The sequence below is a fragment of the Strigops habroptila genome, chromosome 10 (assembly GCF_004027225.2).
Source record: "Strigops habroptila isolate Jane chromosome 10, bStrHab1.2.pri, whole genome shotgun sequence".
In the NCBI taxonomy this organism is placed as follows: Eukaryota; Metazoa; Chordata; class Aves; order Psittaciformes; family Psittacidae; genus Strigops; species Strigops habroptila.
Window position 1 is genome coordinate 29,954,116 of NC_046359.1, and position 24,538 is coordinate 29,978,653.

General features: G+C 56.1%; 1 protein-coding gene across 2 annotated transcripts; it reads right to left on the reverse strand.

Annotated features, from left to right (window-relative positions):
- Positions 1–269: 269 nt before the first annotated feature.
- Positions 270–24,367, reverse strand: LOC115613592 (cullin-9-like). 2 transcript variants are annotated; one of them, XM_030499245.1, is made up of 43 exons: positions 24,281–24,367; positions 23,337–23,401; positions 22,627–22,701; positions 21,608–22,216; positions 21,340–21,494; positions 20,608–21,126; positions 20,334–20,469; positions 19,707–19,897; positions 19,188–19,566; positions 18,790–18,985; positions 18,295–18,502; positions 17,994–18,187; positions 17,676–17,893; positions 17,294–17,525; positions 16,838–16,943; positions 16,341–16,568; positions 16,086–16,176; positions 15,830–16,001; positions 15,512–15,617; positions 15,020–15,115; positions 14,771–14,946; positions 14,469–14,602; positions 14,223–14,399; positions 13,854–13,969; positions 13,194–13,376; positions 12,913–13,061; positions 12,367–12,577; positions 12,108–12,273; positions 11,826–11,971; positions 11,556–11,673; positions 11,001–11,203; positions 10,661–10,920; positions 10,220–10,583; positions 9,765–9,905; positions 6,101–6,265; positions 5,848–6,011; positions 4,804–4,897; positions 4,510–4,584; positions 3,903–4,013; positions 2,493–2,610; positions 2,154–2,287; positions 1,878–1,969; positions 270–1,122 (listed from the first exon to the last, which is right to left on the reverse strand). In XM_030499245.1, exons 4-43 carry the CDS (start codon positions 22,200–22,202, stop codon positions 933–935), a joined length of 7,509 nt encoding a protein of 2,502 aa, XP_030355105.1. In that variant the 5' UTR covers positions 22,203–22,216; positions 22,627–22,701; positions 23,337–23,401; positions 24,281–24,367; the 3' UTR covers positions 270–932. The 2 variants fall into 2 exon arrangements, with proteins under 2 accessions (XP_030355105.1, XP_030355106.1); XM_030499246.1 differs by lacking the exon at positions 24,281–24,367 and adding an exon at positions 24,157–24,260.
- Positions 24,368–24,538: the final 171 nt, after the last annotated feature.

The window sequence follows — 24,538 nt, forward strand, 5'->3', positions numbered from 1 at the left end:
TGCCCAGGAAGGAAAAGCCACTGTGCAGGGCAGACTGCATGGCCTGGGCAAGGATCCCAAACCCACACCAATTTCACATTAACTCCTGGGATAAGCACATTCAGGTCACATCCTCCTCACTCTGTGAATATGCTGCTCTCCCCTCACACTCATGTTCCCCACAGACAACAAGCAGGCTTTTCTTAGAAGAAAATGGTTTCTTTTTTTAAACTGAACTTTTTTCAACCCTTGTTCCTCAGGGTTTTCTTTTTTACAAAGATAAAGTATTATCTGAACAACCTCTGCATATATATATTTGATATATGTGTGCGTGCGTATATTTATACACTTAAAAGCAGTCCTGCAAACTTGTGCCACTCGTAGCAGCCCATCCTGCTTCACAGCAGGGAGGGCAACTCCTTCCATAAACGGCAAAAAAGCTGTCCTCATCACCAAGAGGAATGCACTGAACCTCATCCATTGCGGCTCTGGAGGGAATCCCACCAGCTCCAGATGGGAGGCTTTGACTTGAGTGTAAACACATTGCTTTACAGTATTTCTAGACAGTGGCTGGATTAGACAGTGTGATACTAGGACAACATGCCACACTCACCTGTGCCTAGTCCTTGGGGAAAGCACTCCCCAGGACACGAAACAGTCCTTTAGCAGGAAGCAAGTAGTCCTCACGATGCAGCTGGACTGTGACCTTCTAACTCAATTAGATACCTATGGGCAGAAATTGAGACAAGGGAGAAAGGCAAGGAGACATCTTTCTGAGAGGTGGCCACAGTAACAGCCTGTCTGTCCAGAGCAATGTTTCTGCACATCACCAAACAAGTAGCCCTCAGAGGAAATGTTTCTTGGTTCCACCTGAGAGTTCCTGTCCTTGAGGAAAGACACTAATACAAACAGGTTGAGTCAGGGTAGAGGCAGAGGTCCAGCCTGGGTGGCTTCTAGTCATAGGCATCATCATCAAAGTAGGAGTCACAATCAAGGTTATCCGATTCATCACCGAACAGAAAGTTGTCTTCATCAAGGTCATCATCATCATCATAGTCTTCCTCATCTTCATACTCCTCATATTCAACCTCTTTGTCACCTTCATCTTTGTTGGAGTCATCACATAAGATGGTACATTTTGGCCTGTTGAGGAGAACAGCATCAGACCAGAGCCCCAGCTGTGAGCAGCAACCACAATCCAGACCCACACCACCCTCATCCTCCCTACACCTCAGCATCCCCATCCAAAGCCTTGCCTCAGGCACACAGCAGCCACACAGGGGCACCTATAAGGTGGTGATTAAATGACCTTATCCATGCATGCAAAACAGGGCTGTGCCAGAGAGCCACCTGTGACTGGGCAAACAAGCTGCAGTCTGCCACCAGCTCTGGTGCCTCAGCCCAATTAGACCAGAAACCCTGCTCTGACACAGAGCGTCTCTTGACTCAGTTGTCACACATTCTTTCTTGAAACCCTGTTCACCTCCCGAAAAGACAGCAGCTGTCAGAGGGGACTGGTCACACTGGGACGGCAGATGCCAGTTGTATTTCTTGGTTTAAACAGCATATCGTACAGGAACGGACTTTGTTTCAAACTCATCACCTTCCAATCTTAACACCTGCCAGCTCAGTACTCTAGGACAGGGAAACAACCACCCATTTCACCTCTCAACACACTATTTTACAGCTGTGTCACTTCTCCGTTCCCTTCCTAAAAAATATTGTCAGACCCTTACATCTGCCCCCATGTATGTTCTTATTCTTGGTTTTCTCATCTAGACACTTCCTAGATCTCTGATACACTCCTGAAGAAAAAGTGTGACTCTCCACAGAAACCCAAGAGAGTCCAGAGAGAGCTACTTTACACCTTTCCTTGTTACCCTGCTAAGAAAACTCACCCTACACAGGCAGGGCCTGAAGCAGGCACATTTGAGAGTTTCACCTTTCTCTGATCAGGATCTGACGAAGTCTGGAGCCCAACATGGAAATCCTGCTAGCACAGAACAACAGACACAAGAGAGACAATATGCAATTTCGGGTGTATTTTGCAAAGCCCTTCCTACATAGACACAGCACTGACAGTCCATGCCCTCAGCTCACCAAGCCCCTTTCTATGTTTGCCCAAGATCCAACTAGACCAGAGCACAAGCCACTAAAGGGCATGTGGACTTCACCTGTGTGGAGTGCCAGAGAATTGCAAAGAGACGCTCCTTGATCTGGTGTACCAACTCCAAACCAGCCTTGAAATGCTCTGCTTTCAGGAGCTGAAGAGAAGAGGCCAGGTCCTGGTACTGCAGCAAGGTTTCCTCTGCAATTCAAGGCCAACAAAGTCATGCTGCTTCCCATACTCTTCAGCAGAGACAGAGTCCCTTGGCTCTGATTATAAGCCAGTCACAGCCTCTTAGGAATCCTGTACACATACAGTGTGTGCTATCACTAACACAGAGCTGCCACAATTTGAACCATGCAGCTGGGAATGCTAGCCTGTACTTCTGAGAGACTGTGGGACTTACCCAGAAGGATCTGCAGAGCATTAGTGTGCAGCTCTAAGCTCTCGGTCTGCTCTTTCACAATATCCATGCTCTCAGTGTCCTGGTTGTAGTAGCTGTACACACACGAGTAGGCCAGCACCTGGAGCAGTACAGATCATGCTGTAAGCTTGATGATCAGCTTCAGAGAAGGCAACAAGAAAGTCACATCAAACCTTCCCAGACTTCATTACATATCAGCGGCTGATAGAAGCCTGGCAGCACTTCTGGTCTGTGGCAATAGCCCAATGAACTGTTATGCCAAGTAACAGCAATGCCAGGCTACCTAGAGCTACTGGCAGGATTGGAAATGAATGTGTAATTATTTTGTACTGAAGTCTGAAATAACTGATTGTTCCCACCTGCAAACCATCACGAGAACACAGACTGTAAATGCCTAACAAGTGTGACTGACCAGAAGACAGAGTCAAAACAACCAGCACGCAGAATCTACACATTGCTGGGCAGCACAGGTTGAACTCAAGTGACATTGAACTGAGAAAACTGAGGCCAAAGGAAAGCAGGCATGGTGCAAGCACCAAGAGCACAAAGGTTCATTTCAACATGTGGCAAACTCCTATTAGGAATGAATGACCTCTAAAACCATCCAGGCACCCAGCAGGAAACAAGACCACTGTTTCCATTTAAAGAAACGGGCCAGAAAAGCCAGCAGCAGCAAGCAACATTGATATGTATCCTGGCAAACACAGGGACTACCATACAGAAAAGACAAAACATGGTCAGACACCCTTGTTACACATGCATCTCAAAATCAAGTTTGCCTGCACAAACGAGGTATATATTGCAAAGGCAATATCACAAAGGTAATTCCCACCTCCTTCCTATTTTTCAGGGCATAGAAGACAGTGCAGGCCTATGCTGTCACAGGCTTACTGCACACATCCAGTGGCTGCACTGCAAATCCTTCATAATGTCACTATCAGGGCATGCAATAGATGACTCAGTGCTCCCAAAACACCTACAGCTCATGAAATTAAGTTAAGAAAGGAAAATAATAACACGAGCATCAAGAGGGACTTCCTAACAGCAACACAGCATGAAGTACCACCACTGGGGCATTTCAAATTGGAATGGTCCAAAGCCAGTATATGAAAAACCTAAATATAGACTCTTTTGCCAATTCCATGGTGTCAACTTGAGCTAAGCTCCAAATCCTATGACCTTACTGTGACAAACAGTGCAGAGAGAGCCCAACTCAGAGAAAAGGGAAAGGAAGACATGAGCTCTTCCCTGTCATGATGCTATTCCTCCCCTCAAGCTTTTTGTCTCCCCTTGTTGAGTAGAGCAAGGTTGGCCTCTTCTCACTTTAAAAAAGGCATAAAATACACCTTAGAGTTAGACTCAAGCCTCAGAAACCCTGTTATCCAGCCTTACCTTCCGTGCCTGTTCTAGCACTTTGCAGGCATCAAGAACAAAGGTCAAAGTCCTAATTTTTGGCATCTCCCTGATGGAAAAAATGCTGTTCCTCAGATTCATGGCAAATTCCTGCAATAACCAAAGAAGGGGAAAAAAAAGTCAGTGTCCAGCTCTACGAGACTGAAAAAATAGCACCTTCCACACAGGTGATTGCCAACCATCCTGAAGTGCCATCCCAGAAGATGCAGGCAGCAGAACAGCATTTACTGCCTCCATCTATGACATCTCTACTGTGCTGTCACTTCAGCCTTTCACAGTATCTCAGCTCTGGACAGAATTCAGCCCTCAGTCCTTTGGTTGCCATTGCTTCCAAGTACTGCTTCAGTTTGAACACATCACCACCACAAGTTAGAGTTCAGTTTCCACAACAGACTTGGCAGAAGAAAGTAGGCCAAGAACCACCCCTTACGTCAGAGCCAGGGTGAAATGACTAGGTATTCCCACCTGCATCTAAAGCCTGCTTCTCAGCTTCAGGTGACATATATTGAGACACAACAGAAACTGTCCTGCTCACCAGGGCTAAGGAAAAAGAGTCAGTGTCTGCAAAGGAAGGAGGAGGCCTTACCCTTGCATGATGATGAAAAGTGCATCTCTCATTGTAATCCTGGAAACGCTTCTCCTGCCAAGCTGCTTTACTCACCTGAAAGGAAAGGTACAAGTAACCTGTAGCAATTTCCCTCAAGTACCCTCAAGGGGAAATGGCTACCATGCATACAGACTTTGACAATACTATCAATATTACTGGCAAGTCCACAAAATCCAGAGTAAAGGGAACAAGTGGAGATCCTCACCCTCTCTCTGAGAGGCCTGGTGCGTCTGAACACAAGCATGAACCAATGGGATACAGCAAACCACTCACCATAGCAGAGCAGTTGTAATAATCCTTATGAGTCGGTCTCCAGGGCTTGAGGCAACGCCAACAAAAGCCATGATTACACTTTGCACATGTCATACTGCATGGTAGGAGAAGAACAATGGGAATCACTCAGTCCTAACAGCCACCTGCAGACAGCTTCTCCCAGTGCTCCCCTACATCACAGTGTTGGAGTGCACAACCTACTCATTCCCATTCACTTAGTACTCATTTCACTTACTAATTCATTTCCTTGCATACATTTTTTAAAGCCTTTTTTGGAAGCAGGTGATATTTAAAACTAGTCTTTTTCTGTTCAAAAATGAGCTGGGTAAACTGGCAGCATGATCTCACACTACAAACTTACCAGGGTGAACTAAGGGTTGAAGGGTGAACTAAGCATTCCACAGTTTGAAGCAAGATGCACATGAGCACCTCACCTCTTCCCTCAGTAATGCAGCACTCCACAGTGCAGAAAGGCACTGCACAGCCCTAGGGCTACACAAAACACGTGAGGACAAATCACAACTGGGTACTAAGTGCTGTGCCAGTGCAAGAAATGAACAAATGGCAACTCCTAAGCACTGGCTTCAAAGCTGGATGTCACTCCTCTGTCATGTAAAAAGGTGCCAGAGATACAAGCCAATTCAAGAGAGGCATCAAAAGAAAAGTGCTTAAGATTATGGGAATACTTGAGTATGTGAAAGAAAAAACATGGTGCTGAGCTATCCACTCATCTGACCTGCACCTCTGTATGTCTATAGCAGCTTCTGAGAGCAGACAAGTGTGTGCTATAAAAAAGTTACTGCAAAACGAGTTTTGGTTCTACTCCAGGGCTACCAATGGATTTAAATCTGAATGCTGGGGAACATTTTGCTTTTCATAGGAATTAAAAGCAATCACTCATTCTTCTAAAGCTATAAAAAAGACCCGCTACAACTCTTACTCCTCAACCCAGGAAAAAAAAAAAAAAAGAAAAAAGCACAATGGACCTAACTGTATGTCTCTGTCCTCTCCTGTCTCCATTAGCAAACAAAAATTGATACTCACTGCAGGCACCCCTCATTTTTCTCTATCTGAGCCTGGCAGCTTGGGCAGTGCTTTGAAATGAGCTTAGCCAGATGTTTGCTTTGGGCTTCACTTGTCATTCCCTCGTAGTACCCATCATCATCCACCCACTGAGACATGTGGCTGCAGCTCGCAGGATAATGGGCCTGAAAGAGAAAGACAGTCAACCACACAGAAGCAGAATGGTGTGTGCCAAACCCAAGACAGTATTGCCCTTGACTCAGCTTAGCCTCACCTCTGGGAAGTTGCAGTTAAAGCAGGATATCCAGGAACACTTGGAACAGGCTGCCCCATAGCCAAATCCATCCTTAAGGAGGATCTGATCACAGCCCTGAGGGTTGGTGCACCATGTCAGGTTGGAGCAACACTCAACATAGCCTCTGAGGAGGGCTTTTTCATACTGTAATAAGAAGCCAGGAAGGAGATTTAAGGCAGAGAAGCTGCACGGTTAGGCCTTAAAACTGGAGTCTGGTGCCTCTGGGATCTACAGCTGACTGAAAAACTGCTCACAACAAAACAGCACTAAGTTAGTTTACTCTTTCATTCCCTTTGTGTAAATTCCCCACCCCTCATGTCATAACTGGAGGCTGTTTCATGCCACAGAACAGCTGAGGTTGGAAGGCACTTCTGGAGATAAAAAACTAGTCCAACTTCCCCAACTCAAAGCAGGGTTGCTCAGGACCATGTCCAGTTGGGTTTTGAACATACCCAAGGATAGAGACTACAGGCCTCTCTGCCCAACCTTTTCCAACATCCCATTACCTTCACTACTGAGAAGAAAAAGTTTTCTTATGTTTAGAAGGAATTCCTTGTATTTAAATCAGTGCCCAATGCCTCTTATCCTTTCATTTGATATCACCAAGAAGAATCTGGTTCCTTAATCCCATCTGTGTATTTACACACGTCAACAAGAGCCACCCCTAAGTCTTCTCCAGGCTAAACAAACCCAGCTCTCTCAGCTTTTCTTAGAGGTATTCCAAAAATTAAATCGTCTTTGTGGTCTTTTGCTGGATTCTCCCCACTACGTCTGTCTTGTACCGGTGAGCCCAGAAATGGACACAGTACTCCAGATGTGATCTCTGGGTAGAGAGTGGAGGGTACGGATCACCTTCCTCTACCTGCTCTTTTTATTTTTTTCTGACTTTCAGTTCCTCAGCAGACTTTTGCTTAGTTACATGACGTGCAAACGGGAAGGAGACTTGCTTTGCCCACAACCTCTAGACGTTACTGCAGAGGACAAGGCAAACTGGTTATCAACAAAGGACCATTCATGTAGGGACCCAGGGATGCAACCATACTGCACATAGTTGCTTAGTTTTCTGTACTCAGTTGCTGTAGTGTAAGGACTGTGCAAACATACACAAAGCTAGAAGTAGTTCAGAAGAAATCCTGTAGTCTTCACAGCTCTCCTGCAGATATTTTTGCATACTCAGAGAGCTGCTCTAAAGCTACCAGGCACAGAAAGGACAATACAGGTCAAAACAAGCACTAGAGAGAACATGTGCAAGCCCCAAGCACTGAAGGGCTCAGAAAGGCCTCTCATTCATTCTTCTCTCTCATTTATTCTCTGTTGTTCATGCTCTCTCTCAGGCAACCTGAACCAGAGATTCAGGTTGCAAGGATTTTAGCCACTGTCATGGCAAAATGACCGGAGGAGGCAAAGTCTCAATAAAGTCAATTCTTCTCTGAGTCAATAATCTGTGTCTGTAACTCTGCTGACAGGCAATGTTATCATTTCTGCCGAGACACAGGTACCCAGAGTGATTCACAGGTACTTGAGTCAGCAGACAGCACCAAATCACAGCTTTCACAGAAGGTGAATTTCACAATCTCTGGAGTTCTGTGCTATCCTATTTTCCTGGTGAGGAGGAGAGAGAGATGCAACTGCTGAAGCAGACTTAGAATTCCTACTGAAACAATAAGAGGAAGAGCTGCTCTCAGGAACCCTAAAGGGAGAGGGAACAAGTGTCCAGTGAAGGTCTGGGAAGAAAACTAGCCAGGTACAATCAAGACGTTGCCAAGTGCCACATGACACTAACCAACAGATCTTAGAGATCTTTGCACCCGCTGGTGTGCGAGGCCCCAGATCCAGGTATGGAGCCTATGCATTCCCAGCAAAGAATCCATGGTGGCAGAATGGAAGACTACCTCTGAAGAACAGACTCTCAAGAAACTTCAGGAAAACCAGGTAGAGAGAAAACCTCTTTCAGAAACGTGGGAGGGTTTATGTTTTGTAGAAATGTAAACATTAAAAGTTTAAACTCAAATACTCTTGTATTAGGAAGACTGCAGCCAGCAGGCAAAGGAAGGGATTTCTCACAGCTGTTTGGCACTGCTGACACCACTGAATACTGGGAACAGTTTAGGCTCCCATGTACAAGACAGACATTAACAGATTAGAGAAAATGTCGTCCACAGGCCACCAAGACAGTCAGGGGCTGGAGCACAGGATGTATATGGGGAAGTTGAGAGAGCTGGCTTTGTTCAGCATGGGGAGAAGGGGGATCTTACCACTGCCAAGAGTTACCCAAATTGTAAGATGCAGAGAAGACTGAATCTCAAGCAATATGTTTTAATATCAGCAATAATCTGGCTATGTTGACCACAGGGTTGGACCAGAGATTTCCAGAGATTATGGCAACCTAAATTACTCTATGACTGTATGTGTGACTCTGCAGGAGACATTAACACTCCAGCAATACCACTTACTGAGCAAAAAGGGAAACTGATAACATTTCAGTGAGAGCATCAGAGCAACTTGTTAAAATCATCTGCAATAATATATTTTTTATAAAATAGCCACAGCAACAGGATATTAAGTCCTGCTCTCAGATGGGTGTGACTACAGGATTTGCAAAGCCAGTTAGAACTAGCTGCCCAGATACATTCTCTATACACTTAATTTTCCAAGCACTTCTTATAAAAAAACAAGATATATAAGACACATGGAGGGAAATGCTCTTCTGTAGCCTTGATCATTTTGGTTGCCAGTTTGCAAGCTTAAAGAAAAATTATAAGATAGAGCAGTCTTTATGACTACTGCTCACTGCTCTATATGACTGCTCATACAGGATCATAATGACAGTAACGAGCTGGAAGAGGAGGGGAATATTTTTGGAGAAGCAATTGCTGGTATAGACCTGTCAAACAACAGAGCAATGGAAAACAGATGAGACACCCATTCTGTCCAGCAATTAACAAAAATAGTCTGTCATGCAACAGCCACACCTCTGTCATTAGATGGGGAGGGCATTCAGCTCTAAATAACTCTAAATAACTAAAAACTGAAAGAATATGGAGAAAAAGTAGCTTCTGCCTCAGGCCAAGTAGCTCCTGCTGCCCCATGCTGACTGAGGACTAAGGTAAGGAGAGCTCAGGAAGCCCGGTTTACAGCCGCCTGTAAACCCACCCAGACTTAGACTGGAGATTAAGTCTGATGTGGTAACTCCTGTCATCTTCACAAAAACCTGAGGTGCTCAAAGCCAGGACTGTTGGAACAGAAAGGACATTGGGGCCATTGTTGCAGCAATAAAATGAAATTGCTCAAACGTTTTCTCTTCATTTTTCCTAGATTTAACAACTGCTTCTAGCACACCAGCAGAGGATACTTGACATGAACTGCTACCATAGCTCTCACCTGGTCCTTAACTAATGATGCACGGAAATGTTTTTTGCTGGAGATACGTTTAGAGGAAATACCACTGGGCTCTTTTGCTGATGTTATGCTTTCTTGAATAGTTGGTAATGACCATGATCAGAGACACTACTGGGCAGAAATCTGGTCTGCCTCAACTATCACACTGCCAATCTTAGCAACAGGAAGGGGAAAAGCAGCAGCAAGATTATCTGTTTGCGCTCACAAAAACAAAACAGCATCGACACCCAGTAACCTACTTCACCTTGGCTATAATCTCCTCCGAGGAAACAATGGAACAAATGAAAGCTGTAGTCGGCTGTGCATGGCAATCAGATATGGGACAGGTGCAGTTGACAACCATATTCTGCTCAATGCGAGTTGTGAGATACTCACTCCAACAGGGCTGTAAAGGCAGAAGAGAAGAAATCAAAGCTAAAGAGGAGCTGCATCGCCTGGGCCATGTGACTCTGAAGCCCACAAAACTCAGCAGACAGTGCACAAAACCACCACAAACCATGGATAAGTACCCCAAAGCACAAGACTGGGAACAGACTAACTCAGAGTTGAAGGATCACCACTAAAGGGAGCTGAGAAAAGAGAAACTATGAGCTCTGTGAAAGCCACCTGGTAACAGCTTCAGACAAAGGACAGCTGCTCGAACTAGGCAGCAGCAATTCCCCACCAAGTTACAGGAGCCAAAGACTCCAGGATCTTCACCTTGCAACAGTAGTGCATGCAGCAGAGGGTTGGTGGCTTTTCAGTGGGACACAGCTGGTTCACACAGACTGGGCAGTGGGTCCCTGGGCTTGGAGGGGGCTGGGCATCCTGCACTTGCAGCCCCGAGGAGATAAGGAGGGTCTCACGGTTCTCCATATAGCACTGGATCAGGAAATCCACATTCCACCTGCAGTGCATGAGGAGGTGCCGTGCAACATCATCTGGGATGCTCAGAACATCCTGAACCTGTTGTACTGTCTGGTTCATGAGCAGCTTTGCCTCCTCTGGACTAAGCGTGTGCCCCCTTGGCACCTGCAGCACTGCCATGAGAAACTCCTCCGAACTGCCAATGCTAGGGTTCAACCTGACATGGAGAAATGTGTCACAACCATCCAGGGCAGAGATGCACATCCCTCCACACCTGGTGACACGCATCCCTACCGAGACAGGCAGTCTAAGCTGTCCTCATCTGAAGATGCCTCCGGTGGCCTGCTCTGGAAAGCCATCTGTGCCTGGCCCCCAGGAGGGGTTACAGGTTCAGCAGAGATGTATTCCAAGACATGAGGCCTCTCCTCCTGGCGCCGCAGATAGCCCTGGTTCAGCAGGTGCAGCACACAGGACAGCACGTCCACGCTGTGGCAGCAGAAGCTCAGGAACTGCAGCCCTGGCCCCAGCTCGCCCTTCTGACAGGCATCAATCACCTACAGCAGCAAGGGAGCCCCACACTGCAGTGCGGCGCAGCACCCGGGCAGCCCCGCTCTGCCTCTCGAGCCCTTCATACCCTGAACACCAGGTTGTCGATGTGGAGCTGCTTCTCCACCTTGAGGATGCGGGTGATGAGGCAGCAGAGGATGTTCCTCTTCCTTTCCAGGGCGCTGACCTCAGCCCTCTCCACCCGCAGGTACCTCTGCTGGGGCAGCAGCCTCAGGTGGCGGCCAGAGGCATGGGCCAGGGCTGCCTGGTTCAGCCGCAGCGTGCCTGGAGCTACACCCGGCCCAGGGTCAGCCAAGCCCCGAGCTGGGCCCCGAAGGAGCCCCACGACACGTGTGTGGCTGTGGGACCAAACCCTCCCGATGCTGCATCACAGCTCTTGGCCCCATTCCTGCCCCCCATACGTGGCCCCAAGCATCGCCCCTGGCCCCAACCCCAGGATGACACCCAACCACCCAGCTGACCCACACCCCACACATGGCCTTAGGCCCCAACCTGACACACAGTCCTGCACCCTGAGCACCCACAGACAGGCTCACCCCAGCCCACCCCCTTCCCCTCTACCCCAGCACCTGCTCGTGGCTCAGAGCAGCACCTCCCAGAGCTGTCCCAGCCCCACACTCACCTCCCGCTGGGCGGCTCCACACCAGGACGCCCTCGCCGTGGGTCAGCGGTGCCAGGGCGTGGTGCACCAGGTCAGCAGGGAGCCCTGTGACCTGCAGCAAGGCCTCCACAGCCACCTCCTGCCAGAGGCCAAGACTCACCAGCCACAGCCCAGTGAACAGGGGGCAGCCTGTGCCCCAAACACCGCTGGAGACCCCACCAGAAGGGAGGACACGGCCCAGCCGTGCTCTGGCATCTGCTGCCTCATCACCCCACATGACCCAGCTCCTACCTCAGCACTGTTGAAGCACAGCAGGATGTACATCTGCAGCGTGGATACGTGGAGGACGCAGTCTCCAAACTGCAGCTCGGCGTGGCCCAGCCATGTCCACTGCAACCGCCAGGGCTTTGTGCACTCCCAGCCCAGCCGGCTCTGGCCTGCCAGGGACAGCATCAGCACAAGAGACAGCACCAGCGCAAGAGACAGCCCTGCCCGGCCACCCCGGCACACCCCAGCCCTCCTGCTGCTCCTGGCTGAGCTGCTGTGCAGGGCCTGGGGGCTCCCCACACTCACTGCGCCTGCAGAAGTCGGCAAACTCGTCCAGGGGACAGCTCAGCGCCGCCGAGAACAACCGCCGGGGCCGGTCCATGTGGCAGAGCGGCGAAACAGGCCAGCAGCGCGGGGACAGGGCCAGCACCGTCACCTCCGGCACATCCGCCACCGAGGCCGTCCCCAGTGCCTGGCACGGGGGCAGCAGCGCGGCTCAGGACAAGCCTCAGGAGCGCGGTGAGGAACGGGGCAGCCCCGGCCTCCCCCCCAGCAGCACACTCACCTCGTCCAGGCCCATGTCCAGCTCCAGCAGCCGCTTGTCCTGCTCCTGCAGCTGGTAGAGGCGAAACTGCCGCTGCAGCTCCTCCGACTCGGCCAGGTTGCTCAGCATGTCTTGGGGGAAGCGGCTGGGGAAGCACAGCCCGATCTGCTCCACGACGGCTCCTTCCAGCCACGATGGCCCTTGCACCAGGAGCCGGTCGCCCAGGTAGTGCCTGCCACAGGCGCCAGCGTCAGGCCAGGGGCCGGCCCAAGCCCCATCAGCCTCGCACTGGGAGACAATGATGGCCCCGGCTCTGGCCTCCCCCACAGCACATGGGCCCGGCAGCGCCCGTCTCCCCTCTCCATTGCCAGCAGGGAATGTGCCTCCACAGACTGGCAGCGCCTGTGACCACTCACAACCCTTCCCTCCGGATACCAGAGCTGGGAAAAGCAAAGCGGGAGCACCACGGCCACACAAAGGCGGGCTCAGCACTGCCTGCACCTCCCCTGTCATGCCACAGCATGGACCCCAGGCCCTCTGGTCCCATGAAGAGATGGCCCCCCTCACCGGTAGAAGTGCTCGAAGGAGTGGGCGAGCTCCAGGCCACTGAAGACAACAAAGGGCTCCAGGATCTGCTGCAGCGGCCCTGTGCTGCCCACAGCCCCGCGGAGCTCCTGGATCTGCCTGTCCAGGTAGCGGGCAAACTGCTCACTGACCTGCAGAGGGACAGGGCTGGCTGCGGAGGGGGCTCACCCCTGCGGGGGGGCTGCAGGGCTGGGCTGGGGGAACATCCCTGGGGGGAGCAGCGGGGAAAGCCCCGGTGCTGGTGCCGCACTCCCTCGACTCACGTGCAGGGCAGTAAGGAAGGAGAGCTGCAGCAAAGCCCCTGCGAAGCCCTGGCCCAGGGCCAGCGCAAAGGCAGCCTGCTGCCCAAAGAGCTCCTCCGTGGCGCCGCGCAGGCGCTGGTACAGCCCGCAGTATCGCTCCACGAGGTCAGGCGCCTGCCCGGCTGCCTCCAGGAACCGCTGCACCTGCGGGACACGACAGGAGACGGGTGAGCCCCCCAGCGGGGTGTGCTACGAGAGGGGTGAGCCCCACAGCAGGATGTGCATGTGGCCTGTAGATATGTCCACAGCCCCAGCCCCACTGTTGACACCAACTGTCCAGATCCCGGCCAGCAGTCAGCTACCAAGAGCTTGTGGAGAGACAGAAGCACAGCCTAAAGGCTGGGCAGGGGCAAGACACAAGTGCAGCAGCAGCCCAGCACTGGAGTAAGTAGCCCAGACCTGTACCTGTCTCTCAGCCTGCGGCACCAGGCTGATGCCTGAATCCTGCCAGGGTGGCAAGTGCAGCAGGGCTGCCCCACACCACTCCAGAGGCCAGGTACAGCCCCACACCCTCCCCACACATTGCCCAGGGCACTGTCAAGCCCCGTGTGCCACTATACAAGCCCGGTGTGAGGTCCCATGCACCCTCTCTGGCCCCAGAGCCAGCCCTCCAAGCACTACCTGCTGCTGCACCACGCCACGCCAGCACTGCGAGATGCCCCACAGGCTGCTTGACTTCTCCACCACCACCTTCGCAGGCCTGGCCGGTGCCTCCTTGTTCTTCCCCTCCTTCCCACCTGCCAAGGGACAACACCAGGCTCAGCGCAGCTCCACGGGCAGACCCTGCACAGTCACCGCCAGCAGCCTCCCCCCTCCCTGGGGGCTCAGCGCAGATTCCGGGCAGGCACAGCCACTGCAGGGGCACGGCCACAAGCCCTTCCCGGCTCGGGAGCCCCCCGGTGCCACAGGGCCCTCCCCCGACCCCTCCAGCAGATCCCCACGGCCACAGCCTGGCACTCCGGGCCAGCGCCGTTCCAGCCCCATGCTCACCAGCTGCTCTCGCCTCCTCCGGCTCCCAGCCACCGGGGTCCACGTGCACCAGGAGCTGGGTCAGGCGCCGCACACGGGAACCAAAGGCAGCACCAGGGCTCCTGGTGCAGCAGGGCGGCTCCACGCTCTCCAGGTACTGGCTCAGCAGCCAGGCCAGGGGGCTGACGCCGTCAGGGTCTGTGAGGAAACCAGGCTCAGAGCGGGCTGCCTCAGCCTGGGGCACGGGCCCGCGAGAGCGCAGGGTACCTGGGCTGGTGATGCTCTGCACCAACGGGGTCACCAGGGCCTCCCAGCACGTCCTGCCCAAGGCCCGCGCCGCCTCATTGTCAGGGAGGAAGCGGTTGGCGAAGCTCTGCTCGTGCCGCAGCGCCCGGTTCAGCCTGCAACAGCGACCGGGCAGCACATGGTGCTGCCGATGCCCGGGGCGACTCCTGGGACAGCAGCGCAGCCCCTTGCCAGGCACATCGGCTCAGAAGCCCCACTCGCGCCCCGCACCCGGGGCCCCTCAGAGACCAGGGATGTGATGGCACAGCGAGAAGACAACTCACCTGCCAAAGAGCTGCAGCAGTCGCCCCCGGTCCCGACAGATCTCCTGGCACCAGGCATGAGTCCGAGCAGTGCAGGAGAGGAACGTCCGCTGGCACAGCTTCTCCTTGAAGATGGGCCAGAAAGTGGGCTTTGGACCCAGCACCTCGATGCCACGCACACGGGTGTCAATGCCGCCCTGTGGGACAAAGCAACCCTCAGCCCCATAGCCCCACACTGTGGCTCCTTGTCCCAGGCTCCTGCTCCCCTACCTGCTGGCACCGCTTCACCCGGATCTGGATGACGGGCCAGAAGCGGCTCATGTTCTCCAGCAGGATCACTCTGCTGTCTGAGGGCAGGATGGTCACCTGCAGGCAGGCAGAGAGCCCTCAGCAAGCCAAGAGACAGGCACCAGCCACGCTGCGTGCTCCCCTGACCACCCTGTTAAAGCCATGACCTCTGTCCCTTGCCAACAGCCCCTATGCAGCCCCGAGGCACCCCCTGCCAGAGCCCCACTTCTGGCTGACAGCCCCAGCACACCAGGCTGCTGTAGCCCGGGCTGCACCATTGCCCATGCCCGAGTCTCCAGCACCCGCTGCCTACAGCCAGGAGGAGGCTCCCGCAGCACAGCTCCTGCCATCCCCACCTCCCCATGGGGCATCCCCCAGGGCCCTGCACCGGGACAGGACCTTCCTAGGGCACAGCAAGGACCAGCCCACGCTCCCGTGGGGCCCCATGGCCTGAGCAGCCCTCGAGAGACTCACCGCATTGAGCTCGGTTCTGACGGTGGCAGGGCTGTCTCCCCCCAGCACCACAACACGGGCCGGCATGTAGCTGGAGTCCTCGCTGGCCACCAGCATGCTCATCTCCCTGTAGCACAGCGGACGTGGTGCTGCCCAGCAGCCCCCACCTCCCTACCCAGGCCCCTGCCAGCCCCACACACCACTGCCCCCATCCAGCAACCCCCAGGACAGGGACCACTGGGGCAGGGCTTGCACAAGGGCCCAAAGCCCTCTCCTCCCAGCAGAGCTGCCTGCCCTCCGGGACCCAAGGCCCCCCCAGCCCTCCCAGCCCAGCCCCACCTGACCACCACACCACACTGCATGTGCACAGTGATGAAGTGGGAACCACTGCTGGAGTTCGACTGCCAATAGGTCTTGGGGTTCCTGTCTGTAAGCTTGCTGGCCCTGTGGGGGTTGGAAGAGACCTCCACCTTCTCCCAGCACCTCTCCTCCTTCACCTCCATGCTGGAGCCTGAGGGGGAGAAGCACATGGAGCCTCCAGCAGCTGGGCCAGCACGTGCCAGGCATGGGTTCAGCTCCCGCTCACAACACTCACCCCGGCACAGGTTGTGCAGAAAGACATCGAACAAGGGGATGCTGATGGGATGGTGGCTCCGGCGATGCTCCTCAATCTGCCCCAGCACCAGCTATGGGATGGGGCGAGGCTTTGACCAGGGGCTCTGGGTCCTCCTCCCCTCGCCCACCACAGTGCTGCGGCAAGCAGAGAGCAGGAGGCTGCCCCTCGGTGCCAGGGGCAGCTGGACGGCCCCGAGACCCAGAGTCCAGCACCGCAGGGCCCCCCCAGGCCCACCTGGATGCAGCCAGCCAAGATGCTGGTCATCAGCTTCTTGGAGATGTCAGCGTGCTTCTCGCAGTCACCCACCAGGGCGAGCAGGGCTGGCGCCAGCGGCGGGGCCGTGCTGTGCTTGTTCAGGGCTTTGGACAGAGCCTCGTGGGTGCCCACACAGCACATCACCACGGCGCAGTCCTTGCTGGTGGTGGCCAGGCGGTGCAGGAAGCCAACGACCTCCTGCAGCACCTGTGAAGCAGCAGCTGTGAGCAGCCAGGACCTGCCAGGCCCCAGCAGCAGCAGCAGGAGGTGCTGCCGTGCCCCATCCCCTCCACCCCAACACCGCAGCAGCACTGCCAGAGCCTGGCGAGGCACGGCCCGGGCAATGCTAGCAGCCAGGACACAGCCACGGCCACCACTCCCCACCTCTCCTGCCGCACTGGCCACAACAGGCCTGGCTGGTGGCCGTGGCTCAGCCAGCACGGCACCGAGCACATCACTGCCACGAGCGCCCTCACCTCCCGGTCGCTGCTGTGGGCACTCAGGGAGGACACACAGGGCTCCACACACTCGTGCCAGGGCAGCACATCCTCCTGGTAACCATCCAGGATCTTGTTCAGGATCCTGAGTGACAGAGGAGGCCCACTCAGGCCACGGCGCACAGGCAGTGGGTGGTGTCAGAGGCAGCCCTGCTTCCCTGCCCCACTGGAACACCAGCACCCCACAGGGACAAGGAGCCAAGACTCCCCAGGCACCTCAGACACCGCACCAGCACCCAGGAACATGCTGCTCCATGCCCATACGGCCCTGCGTCCTGGGACACCTCAATCAGCACCTATGTATGTGCTGGGCTGCAGCCTCCCCTGGTGAAGAACAGCCCCACCAGGACTCACAAACATGCACCGTGTGCCCCCAGCATCACCACCAGCACCCGCACACCCGCTGTGCAGCCCAACCAAACCCCCTGCACCCACCTGAGGATGCTCAGGCTCACGCCCTTCTCTGCCCCCAGCAGCTCGAAGCTGCGCAGCAGCGGCCGGAAGCATCGGTGGTCCTGCAGCAGCCAGGCCGCCGCGCCAGAGGGGACGGGGCCTTCGCCGCAGAGCTGCCGCTCCAGGGCCACCACCACGTCCTTGGACAAGACGCCGTCCCCCAGCCCGCTCAGAAGCCTCCGCACGTCCCCCAGGTCCAGCGGTGCCTCTCTGCCTGCCATGACAAGGACACGCGGGCCCGGCCCAGGCCCCTGCTCGCGAGGCGGCAGCGGGTGGCTCTGCCCTGCCCTGCCCTGCCCGGGGAGGCAGCCCTGCCCGCGGCACCCGGCACGGCCACGGCGCAGCGGGGCCGGGCAGCTGCTACCTGCGGTCTGCGGGCCCAGGGGCAGCCCGTGCTCCGCCAGGCGGTTGATGGCGCCCAGGGCCAGCGTCGCGTGAGGGCAGCCGGGGCTCTGCCCGTCCCTCCAGCAGCTCTGCAGCACCGCGGGGAGATCGCAGCTCGCCAGCTGCTCCGCCAGGCCCCGGTGGCCGTCGATCAGCATGTTCACCACCAGCAAGCCGTTCTGCACACCCGAGGAGCCCCTGCGGGAACAGAGCGATGCGGGCGCCTTCCTCCCTCTGGCACCCACCGACCCGCCTGCCTGCCCATCCCGCCCCTGCCGCCGTCCTCACTCTGCCCTACCCGGGGACGCTCTGCATGGTGCTCAGGGCAGCAGGGATGGCACTCAGCAGGCTCGCCGAGCCCTTGCTGGAGGCAGAGCCGATGCTGGCAAAGATCTCCCGAATCAGCTGCGCGTCAGCCTGCTTCAGGGGCAAGAGTTTCCCACCAGCACCTCCTGGCTCGCCGGCCACAGCTCCCACCAGCACCTTCAGGGCCTGCAAGGACAACAGCAGTCAGGAGGGCAGCGGGCACCCCCGGCACACCAGGGTGAGCCTGCAGCCTGCCCAGCACCCCTGGGCCGCACCCCCTCTGCCACACTCACTGCCAGGCCAGCCTGCTGCACCAGAGCGGAGGAGGCGTGCTGCTGCATGCAGGCCAGCACGGCCCGCACGCCGCCCTCCATGGCGAACGTCACGCGCCAGTCGTGCTTGGCCATGAGCACGGCCAGCAGACGCAGCGTCACCACCACCACGGCCTTCTCTGCCGCCTCCGTGCCCAGCAGCTCCACTGCCACCTTCACCAACTTCTCCCTGCACGGGAAAGGACACCTCGGCAGGAGCCTCCTGGCACCGCCGCTGGCACGCCAACACCTCGGGCCCTGCCAACACCTTCTCCCTGCCCACATGGCTCTGCCACGGCTGCATCAGCCCCGGGAATGAGCCTGCCTGGGACAAAGGGACACAAGATCCAGCTTTCTTCTTGCTGAGCACGCAGGGGCATACCGGCCTTCCCACTTCCACCGCCAGCACTGTCCCCCACCCTGCCGACACGGCCCTCCCCACCAGGCAGGAGAGGTGCACAGCACCCCACAGCTCACCCAACACTCCTGGTCCCCAGTCCGCTCTGGGCTTTGCTGCCTTGCTGCTCGGGCTCCTCCTCCAGGATCTTCAGGATGTGCTTAAGCCCTGCCAAGCGCAGCCCCAGCTCGGAGCTGCTGCTCTGGATCACATCCACCGTGGCTGCAATCTTGGCCAGCGAGCCCCTCTCGCTCAGCCCCTCGGAGCTGCCCAGCGCTGGTGGGAGGGAGGGATGGACGCAGGCGTCAGGGCAGCAGTAACACCCTCAGCAACCCTCAGGGCTCCATGCACCCACAGACCAGACCCACAGGCTCTCCCCTCCCCAGGCAACCTGCAGGTGCCAGGGCTGCCATGCCCTGCCCACACCTTTCCTCCTCAGAGGCAATGGAGGTGCCTCCAGCACGTAGCAGGCCATCACCTTCGCTCTGCTCCTCCGTCACCTCTGGGAGGGACACTCCTTCCCTCTCCAGGAGCTCGCTGTACAGCTGAGAATCCGACTTCACTGCCACAGCAGGGGCTTGGGGCAGCACTGGAGCTGTGGACAGGTCTTCCTTTGGTGCCTCGGCCACCGTGGCTTCAGGGCTCCTGCAGCCAGCACCCTCCGAGGACACCGCAGTGCTCCGGTCGCCATCCTGCTCGGCCTCCCTGCTGAGGGAGTACTTGGCGTAGACGTGGGAGCCGCGCAGGTCACGCTGAGCGCTGCCCTGGCAACGCCTCTCCAAGACGTGCAGCACCTTTTGGGCCAGCTCCACAGGTACCGACAGCTGGATCAGGGCTTCTTCATCCCCCTCCGGCAGCTGCACAGATGCCGTCACGTCAACCCTCGCAGGCTCACCACAGAGCCCGCGCTCCTGGCGGTGGCCAGACCCAGAATGGACAGAAAGGCTGCACCACCAGAGGCCCCCAGCCGTTCCCCACTGCAGGCTCTTGCCCATACCTGCTCTCCCTGCTCCTGCTGGATGATACACATGACCTCCTTCTGCTCCTGCGCCTCCAGCTTCTTCACGAAGAAAAGCAGCTCCCACCACTCGGCCCGGCTCAGGGCCTCTGCAGCCTTGGCTGACTGCTCCCCCAGGTAAGGCAGGGAGTACAGCCCCCCAGAGGGCTTGCAGAAAAACGGCTGTGCAACTGCAGGAGAGCAGAGCAAGGCAGGGCACTGCCAGCTCTGCCCATTCCACCATCCTCTGCCACACAACCCACACAACCCAGGGAAAGAGCTCATGTGGACCATCTGGGCAGAAGGGGCCCCTGTTGTCCCACAGCCTGCTGTGGGAAAGGCAGGTGACAAGAGGGCAGCCAGAGAAGGGGAACATGCTGGGAGGAGACCCTAGAAGCTGTAGAGATGGAGATTACCATCATCACTTGAACCTCTTTAGGATGTAGAACAGAAAATGCTCAAAATGGGCACCTCTAGCTCACTGCTCCCCCAGCCTGTTCCCCCAGCGCATGGACCAGCCCGGGCAAAGCACTCTGTCACCCAGCACCAGCAGAACCTGCAGTGCCAGTGTGCAGCTGCAGAAGGGCTGGGGAGGAAGGCTGCGTGCCCAGCTGATGGACCGCTCACCTGCTGCTGGTTTGCAGTTGTGTGCCAGGGCGGACACCTTCTCCTGGCCCTCATGCTCCTCTTGCCTTGAAGGACCAATGATCTCCACCATGTGCCAGTGAACCCAGTACGTACAGCCCAGGGCTTGCCAGTACACCTGAGGAGGAGAGCGCAACGCGCACCCGGCTGAGGGAAGGCAGGTCCCACCCCACTGCTCCCGCACACGGCTGCACGTTCCCTGCACGCAGCACAGCAGCAGAGCCCCGACAGCCCGTGCCGGCCCTGCAGCGGGTACCTGCACGGGCGGCGTGCCGTCGTTGCTCTGGCGGAAGTCGCCCTCGTCGCCCGCGCTGACCTGCTCGTAGTCCTCCAGCATGCGCACCCGCATGCCCCGCACCAGCCGCGCCTGCACGTACTCCACATAGCTGCTGCGGCTCGGGAAGGCCGAGCGCGTCTTGAAGACGACGGGCTCCTTTGGTGCGGGAGCGGGGGCTGCTTGAGCGGCAGTGCAGGATGTGGCCCTGTGCTGGAAGATGGAGCGGGTGGTGCGAGGCTGCGGCTCCTGCCGGGGCGGTGGCTCTGGCTTGTGGCTGTGGCCCCAGCCCATCACGTGCACCAGCTCCGAGATGAGGTTTGCCATGGCCATGCTGAACTCAAACTCCTGCTTCACACGGCTCTTGTCCTCAGGGAGCGGGCTGGGCACAGTGCAGGCCTGCTGCTCCCCTCCCTGCTCCACGCCACTGCTGAGCTTGTCCAGGAGAGAAGTGACGCACAGGTAGCGCTTCACCAGGATAAACAGCAGCTTCCCAGGGATCTGCAACAAGCACGGCTGTCAGACTCTAACCGTGACAGCTCCGGACCAGCAGGCAGCAACAGAGACCTCTCAGCCCACCCACATGCCCCTGCTCAGAGACAAGGCTCTCCATGGGCCTCTCCACCACCCCCAAGCCAGGCTCAGATCCTGGGCCAGCTCTCTCAATACCCAGTCCTGCTCAGCAGCCCCAGGGCTGGCAGGGCCTGCTCCTACCTGGGGAAGGTGAATCCCCTCAAAGGACATGCAGTGCTCTTCAGAGGACATCGTTTCAGCAAACAGCTCCAGCAAGGTGTAGCGACTATCAAAGTCCATGTGGTGCTCAATGCCATCCTGCTGGCTCAGGGACAGCAGGACATAGGCCCGGCTCCCTGCAACAACAGAAGCTTTTTAGGCTCCCTGTAGGTAACCCCTAAAAAGGGCTGGCACCTCTCAGCTGCCCAGCAGCACCTCCTCAGGGGCACTGAGCAGCAGCAGCCCCTACCCGCATCATGCGAAGCCAGGGCCCTCAGCATCTTGCCGGCACTGCGGCGGATTTGCTTGTCCTTGTGGCACAGCATCTTCATCAGCAAGTCGAGGGCTCCCGTCTCCTTGAAGGCACCCACCAGCGAGCCAATGCTGGCGTACGCGCTCAGCACGTGGATGATGTTGAGGATGGAGGACTCGGGGGCCCTGGACTCAGCCATCTGCCGGCCAGCTCGCTGCACCAGGCTCCTGACATCAGCCTTCATCTCCAGCAGCGAGGCTTCATCCCCCAGGACATCTGCAGCAGACGGGCCGGCTGCCTTCTCCCCTGTCACACACTGCCCTTCCAGCTTCCTCTGGCCCAGCAGCGCCAGGCAGCTGGCACAGACCTCTTCTGCAGACATCCACATGGAGATGTTCTCCGGCTTGGTCTCTGCAGAGGAGGCGCTGCTGCCGCCCGCTGCTCTCTCCTCCAGGCTGATGATTCTCCACTGGATCAGGTACTCGGGCTGCCCATCGTGGCCTCGCCGCTGCCGCAGCAGCTGCTCTGGGTAGGCCTGCAGTTTGGGTCCCAGGGACACGAGCAGGTTGCCATTACACCTCTCATTCACCATGATGGGAAGCGTGCCTGCAGAGACAGAGGGGGAGCAGACTCAATCTTTTATTTCTGAGCTGCATGCCAGAGAAAGCCTGAGCAAGCACCTAAGTCACTTGACAGTAAAAGTGGCTGAGGCAGAGCTTTTGATCCCAAAATCCTGCACGCAGGATAAAACCCTGAGGAAGACCCCATTTTGCAGAAGCTCACATCCCCCCTCCAAGAAAACGAGCCAGTGTTTCATATAAAAACCCTGTTCTCAGCATTAGCGCTACACATAGAAAGAAGTTCTTCCCTAAAAAATCAAGGCAAAATGGACCCATTTAAATCCTCTCATAAGACAGCAAATAACAGGAGACCTGTTCTCGTCTCTGCCACTGTCCACAAAATGACTGTGCACAAGTTGCTACTTTTGCACTTCTGTCTTACCTCTTGTTACTTACCATTTATACCTGTTTAGACTGTAGGTTCACCTAGAGCTCAAGGCTCTCTCACCGTGGAGCTTGAATCACTAGGCACTGAAAAAAATAAGCAGCAATTTCTCAGGTCAAGTTCATATACATCAAATCAGGTCACTATCTAGAAGCCACTCAGTATTTCCTCCCTGGCCTCTGCTTGGTTATTCTTTGCCTTTACAATGTTCAGTCAATGGGCAAATTCAACAAAATTAAAGATTGTTACTCCCTGCTGTCAGGTTGCTCCGCGTATCTTAGGACTACAAAGAAGAAGCCATTATACTTCTCTGCTTTCATCTGTGCAAAGAGGAGCATGAAATAATTTGCAGTCAAAGACTGAGTGCCAGCAATCAAGACTGTAGACAATACCACACACAATAGACTGACTTCACTGCTACACAGGATGCCAGATCAGAGTCTGACAAGATGCTTAGAGGCGCTCAGGCAGCTGGCAGTGGAAGCACATGAAGAGGCCCTTTTGTCATTTACACATTCTAGCAAGAGAAGCAGTGAAGCAGCGAAGCAGCATGCTGTTCAGCTGATGGTAACACAACCCATTCTTAAAAGAGGAGTTAACATACATAGGAAATAAGGCAATCCACATACAAACCAAGAAGACACTGTCAAAGATGATGATAGGCACATTATAAATGTTTCTCAAGTGCCAAGAGAAGCCTGAACTCCCAAGAAATTCATACCTGCCTTCAATTAAGCGTTCCTTGGAGCCTGCAGCAAGCCAGCTAGGAACTGTCTGGCAGTTTCTCTGTAATAAAAGAACCAAGTTACTCTCCTGTGCTTTTTAAGTATTTAGATGCCAGATCATAAGCCAAACAAATGTTGTGCTTATGCAGTGCACAAAAAACCCTACCCCAAGAAGTTCACATACAATAAAAAAATCATAGTAAACCACAAGTCTCTGTAAAGCATTAGTTTGTTTGATAACTTCACACTGTCCCCACATCATGACATTTAGCATGAAAAAAACTCTTTAGGGAAGAGCTACCAGAAGGGGCCCAAACAAATTGTAGCTAGATAGGGAGGGATTTGGATTAAGGGCACCTGAAGAAGCACCTGCAATGCGTATGACGAATGAGGCACGCTACAGCCTGTGACAACCCACAGCGAAGTTGTTAGCCTGCTTCAATACATGAAACTTTCTAGAGTAAGTTTCACAGTCGTGGCAAATGAACGTGCCAGCCACGATGTCCATAAAGCACCAGGGTACCGGGATCACCCCACCGCACGCCGGGACGGCGCCGCCGGATGCCCCAGGAACGATTTTCCCCAGCAATGGCCGCCGCGGGAGAGACCGGTCCGGCCCGTTCCGCACACCTACACCCCCCCGCGCCACCTCCCGGCCTCCTCCCTCACCGCTGTCCCACCGCGCCCACCCCAGAGCCGCAGCGGGGCAACGGGGCCCGGCCCCGGCGCACGGGGAGGCGGCTCGTCCCGCAGATCCGCCTCCACACGCGGGAAGTCGCGTCCCCACCCGGCGCCGTTCCCGTTCTCCTCCCGCACCGATAACAGCCCGTGGCGGCGACGCGGCCTCCGCCAAGGGCGGCGTGAAGCGGTCCCGGCCCCCCCGCTTCCCCTGCCGCCGCGGAGGCGGGGCACCAGAACGGGCACCGCGGCCCGCACCCACCGGTAGTTCGCGACCGCGCCGCACTTCCGGGTCCCCGCCGCGCACCAGGACTGCGGGAGCTCGCAGGAGGCGAGGGGCGGGCGAGGCCGTCGCATGGTCGGCGCCTGCGCTCTGCAGCCGCGGGAGCTTCCCGCCGTGCCGCCGGCCCGAGCGCGACGCTGGGGCTCTGCGGGCGCCGCCGGTGCGGCGCCGCCCCCCGGGACCGGCGCCGAGCCGCAGCCCGCTGCCGAGGGGAGCCGCACCGGGGGCGGCCCGCAG

What these genes read in the sequence shown, in the direction of transcription:
- LOC115613592 (XM_030499245.1), bottom strand. Translation starts at nt 22,202, where the DNA reads ATGGTGAATGAGAGGTGTAATGGCAACCTGCTCGTGTCCCTGGGACCC. An exon ending in CAGTGTGGTGTGGTGGTCAG is followed by an intron (nt 15,618 to 15,829) that starts GTGGGGCTGGGC and finishes GCTGTGCTACAG; the next exon opens with GGAGATGAGCATGCTGGTGG. An exon ending in GGAGGAGGCGAGAGCAGCTG is followed by an intron (nt 13,970 to 14,222) that starts GTGAGCATGGGG and finishes GTCCCTTGGCAG; the next exon opens with GTGGGAAGGAGGGGAAGAAC.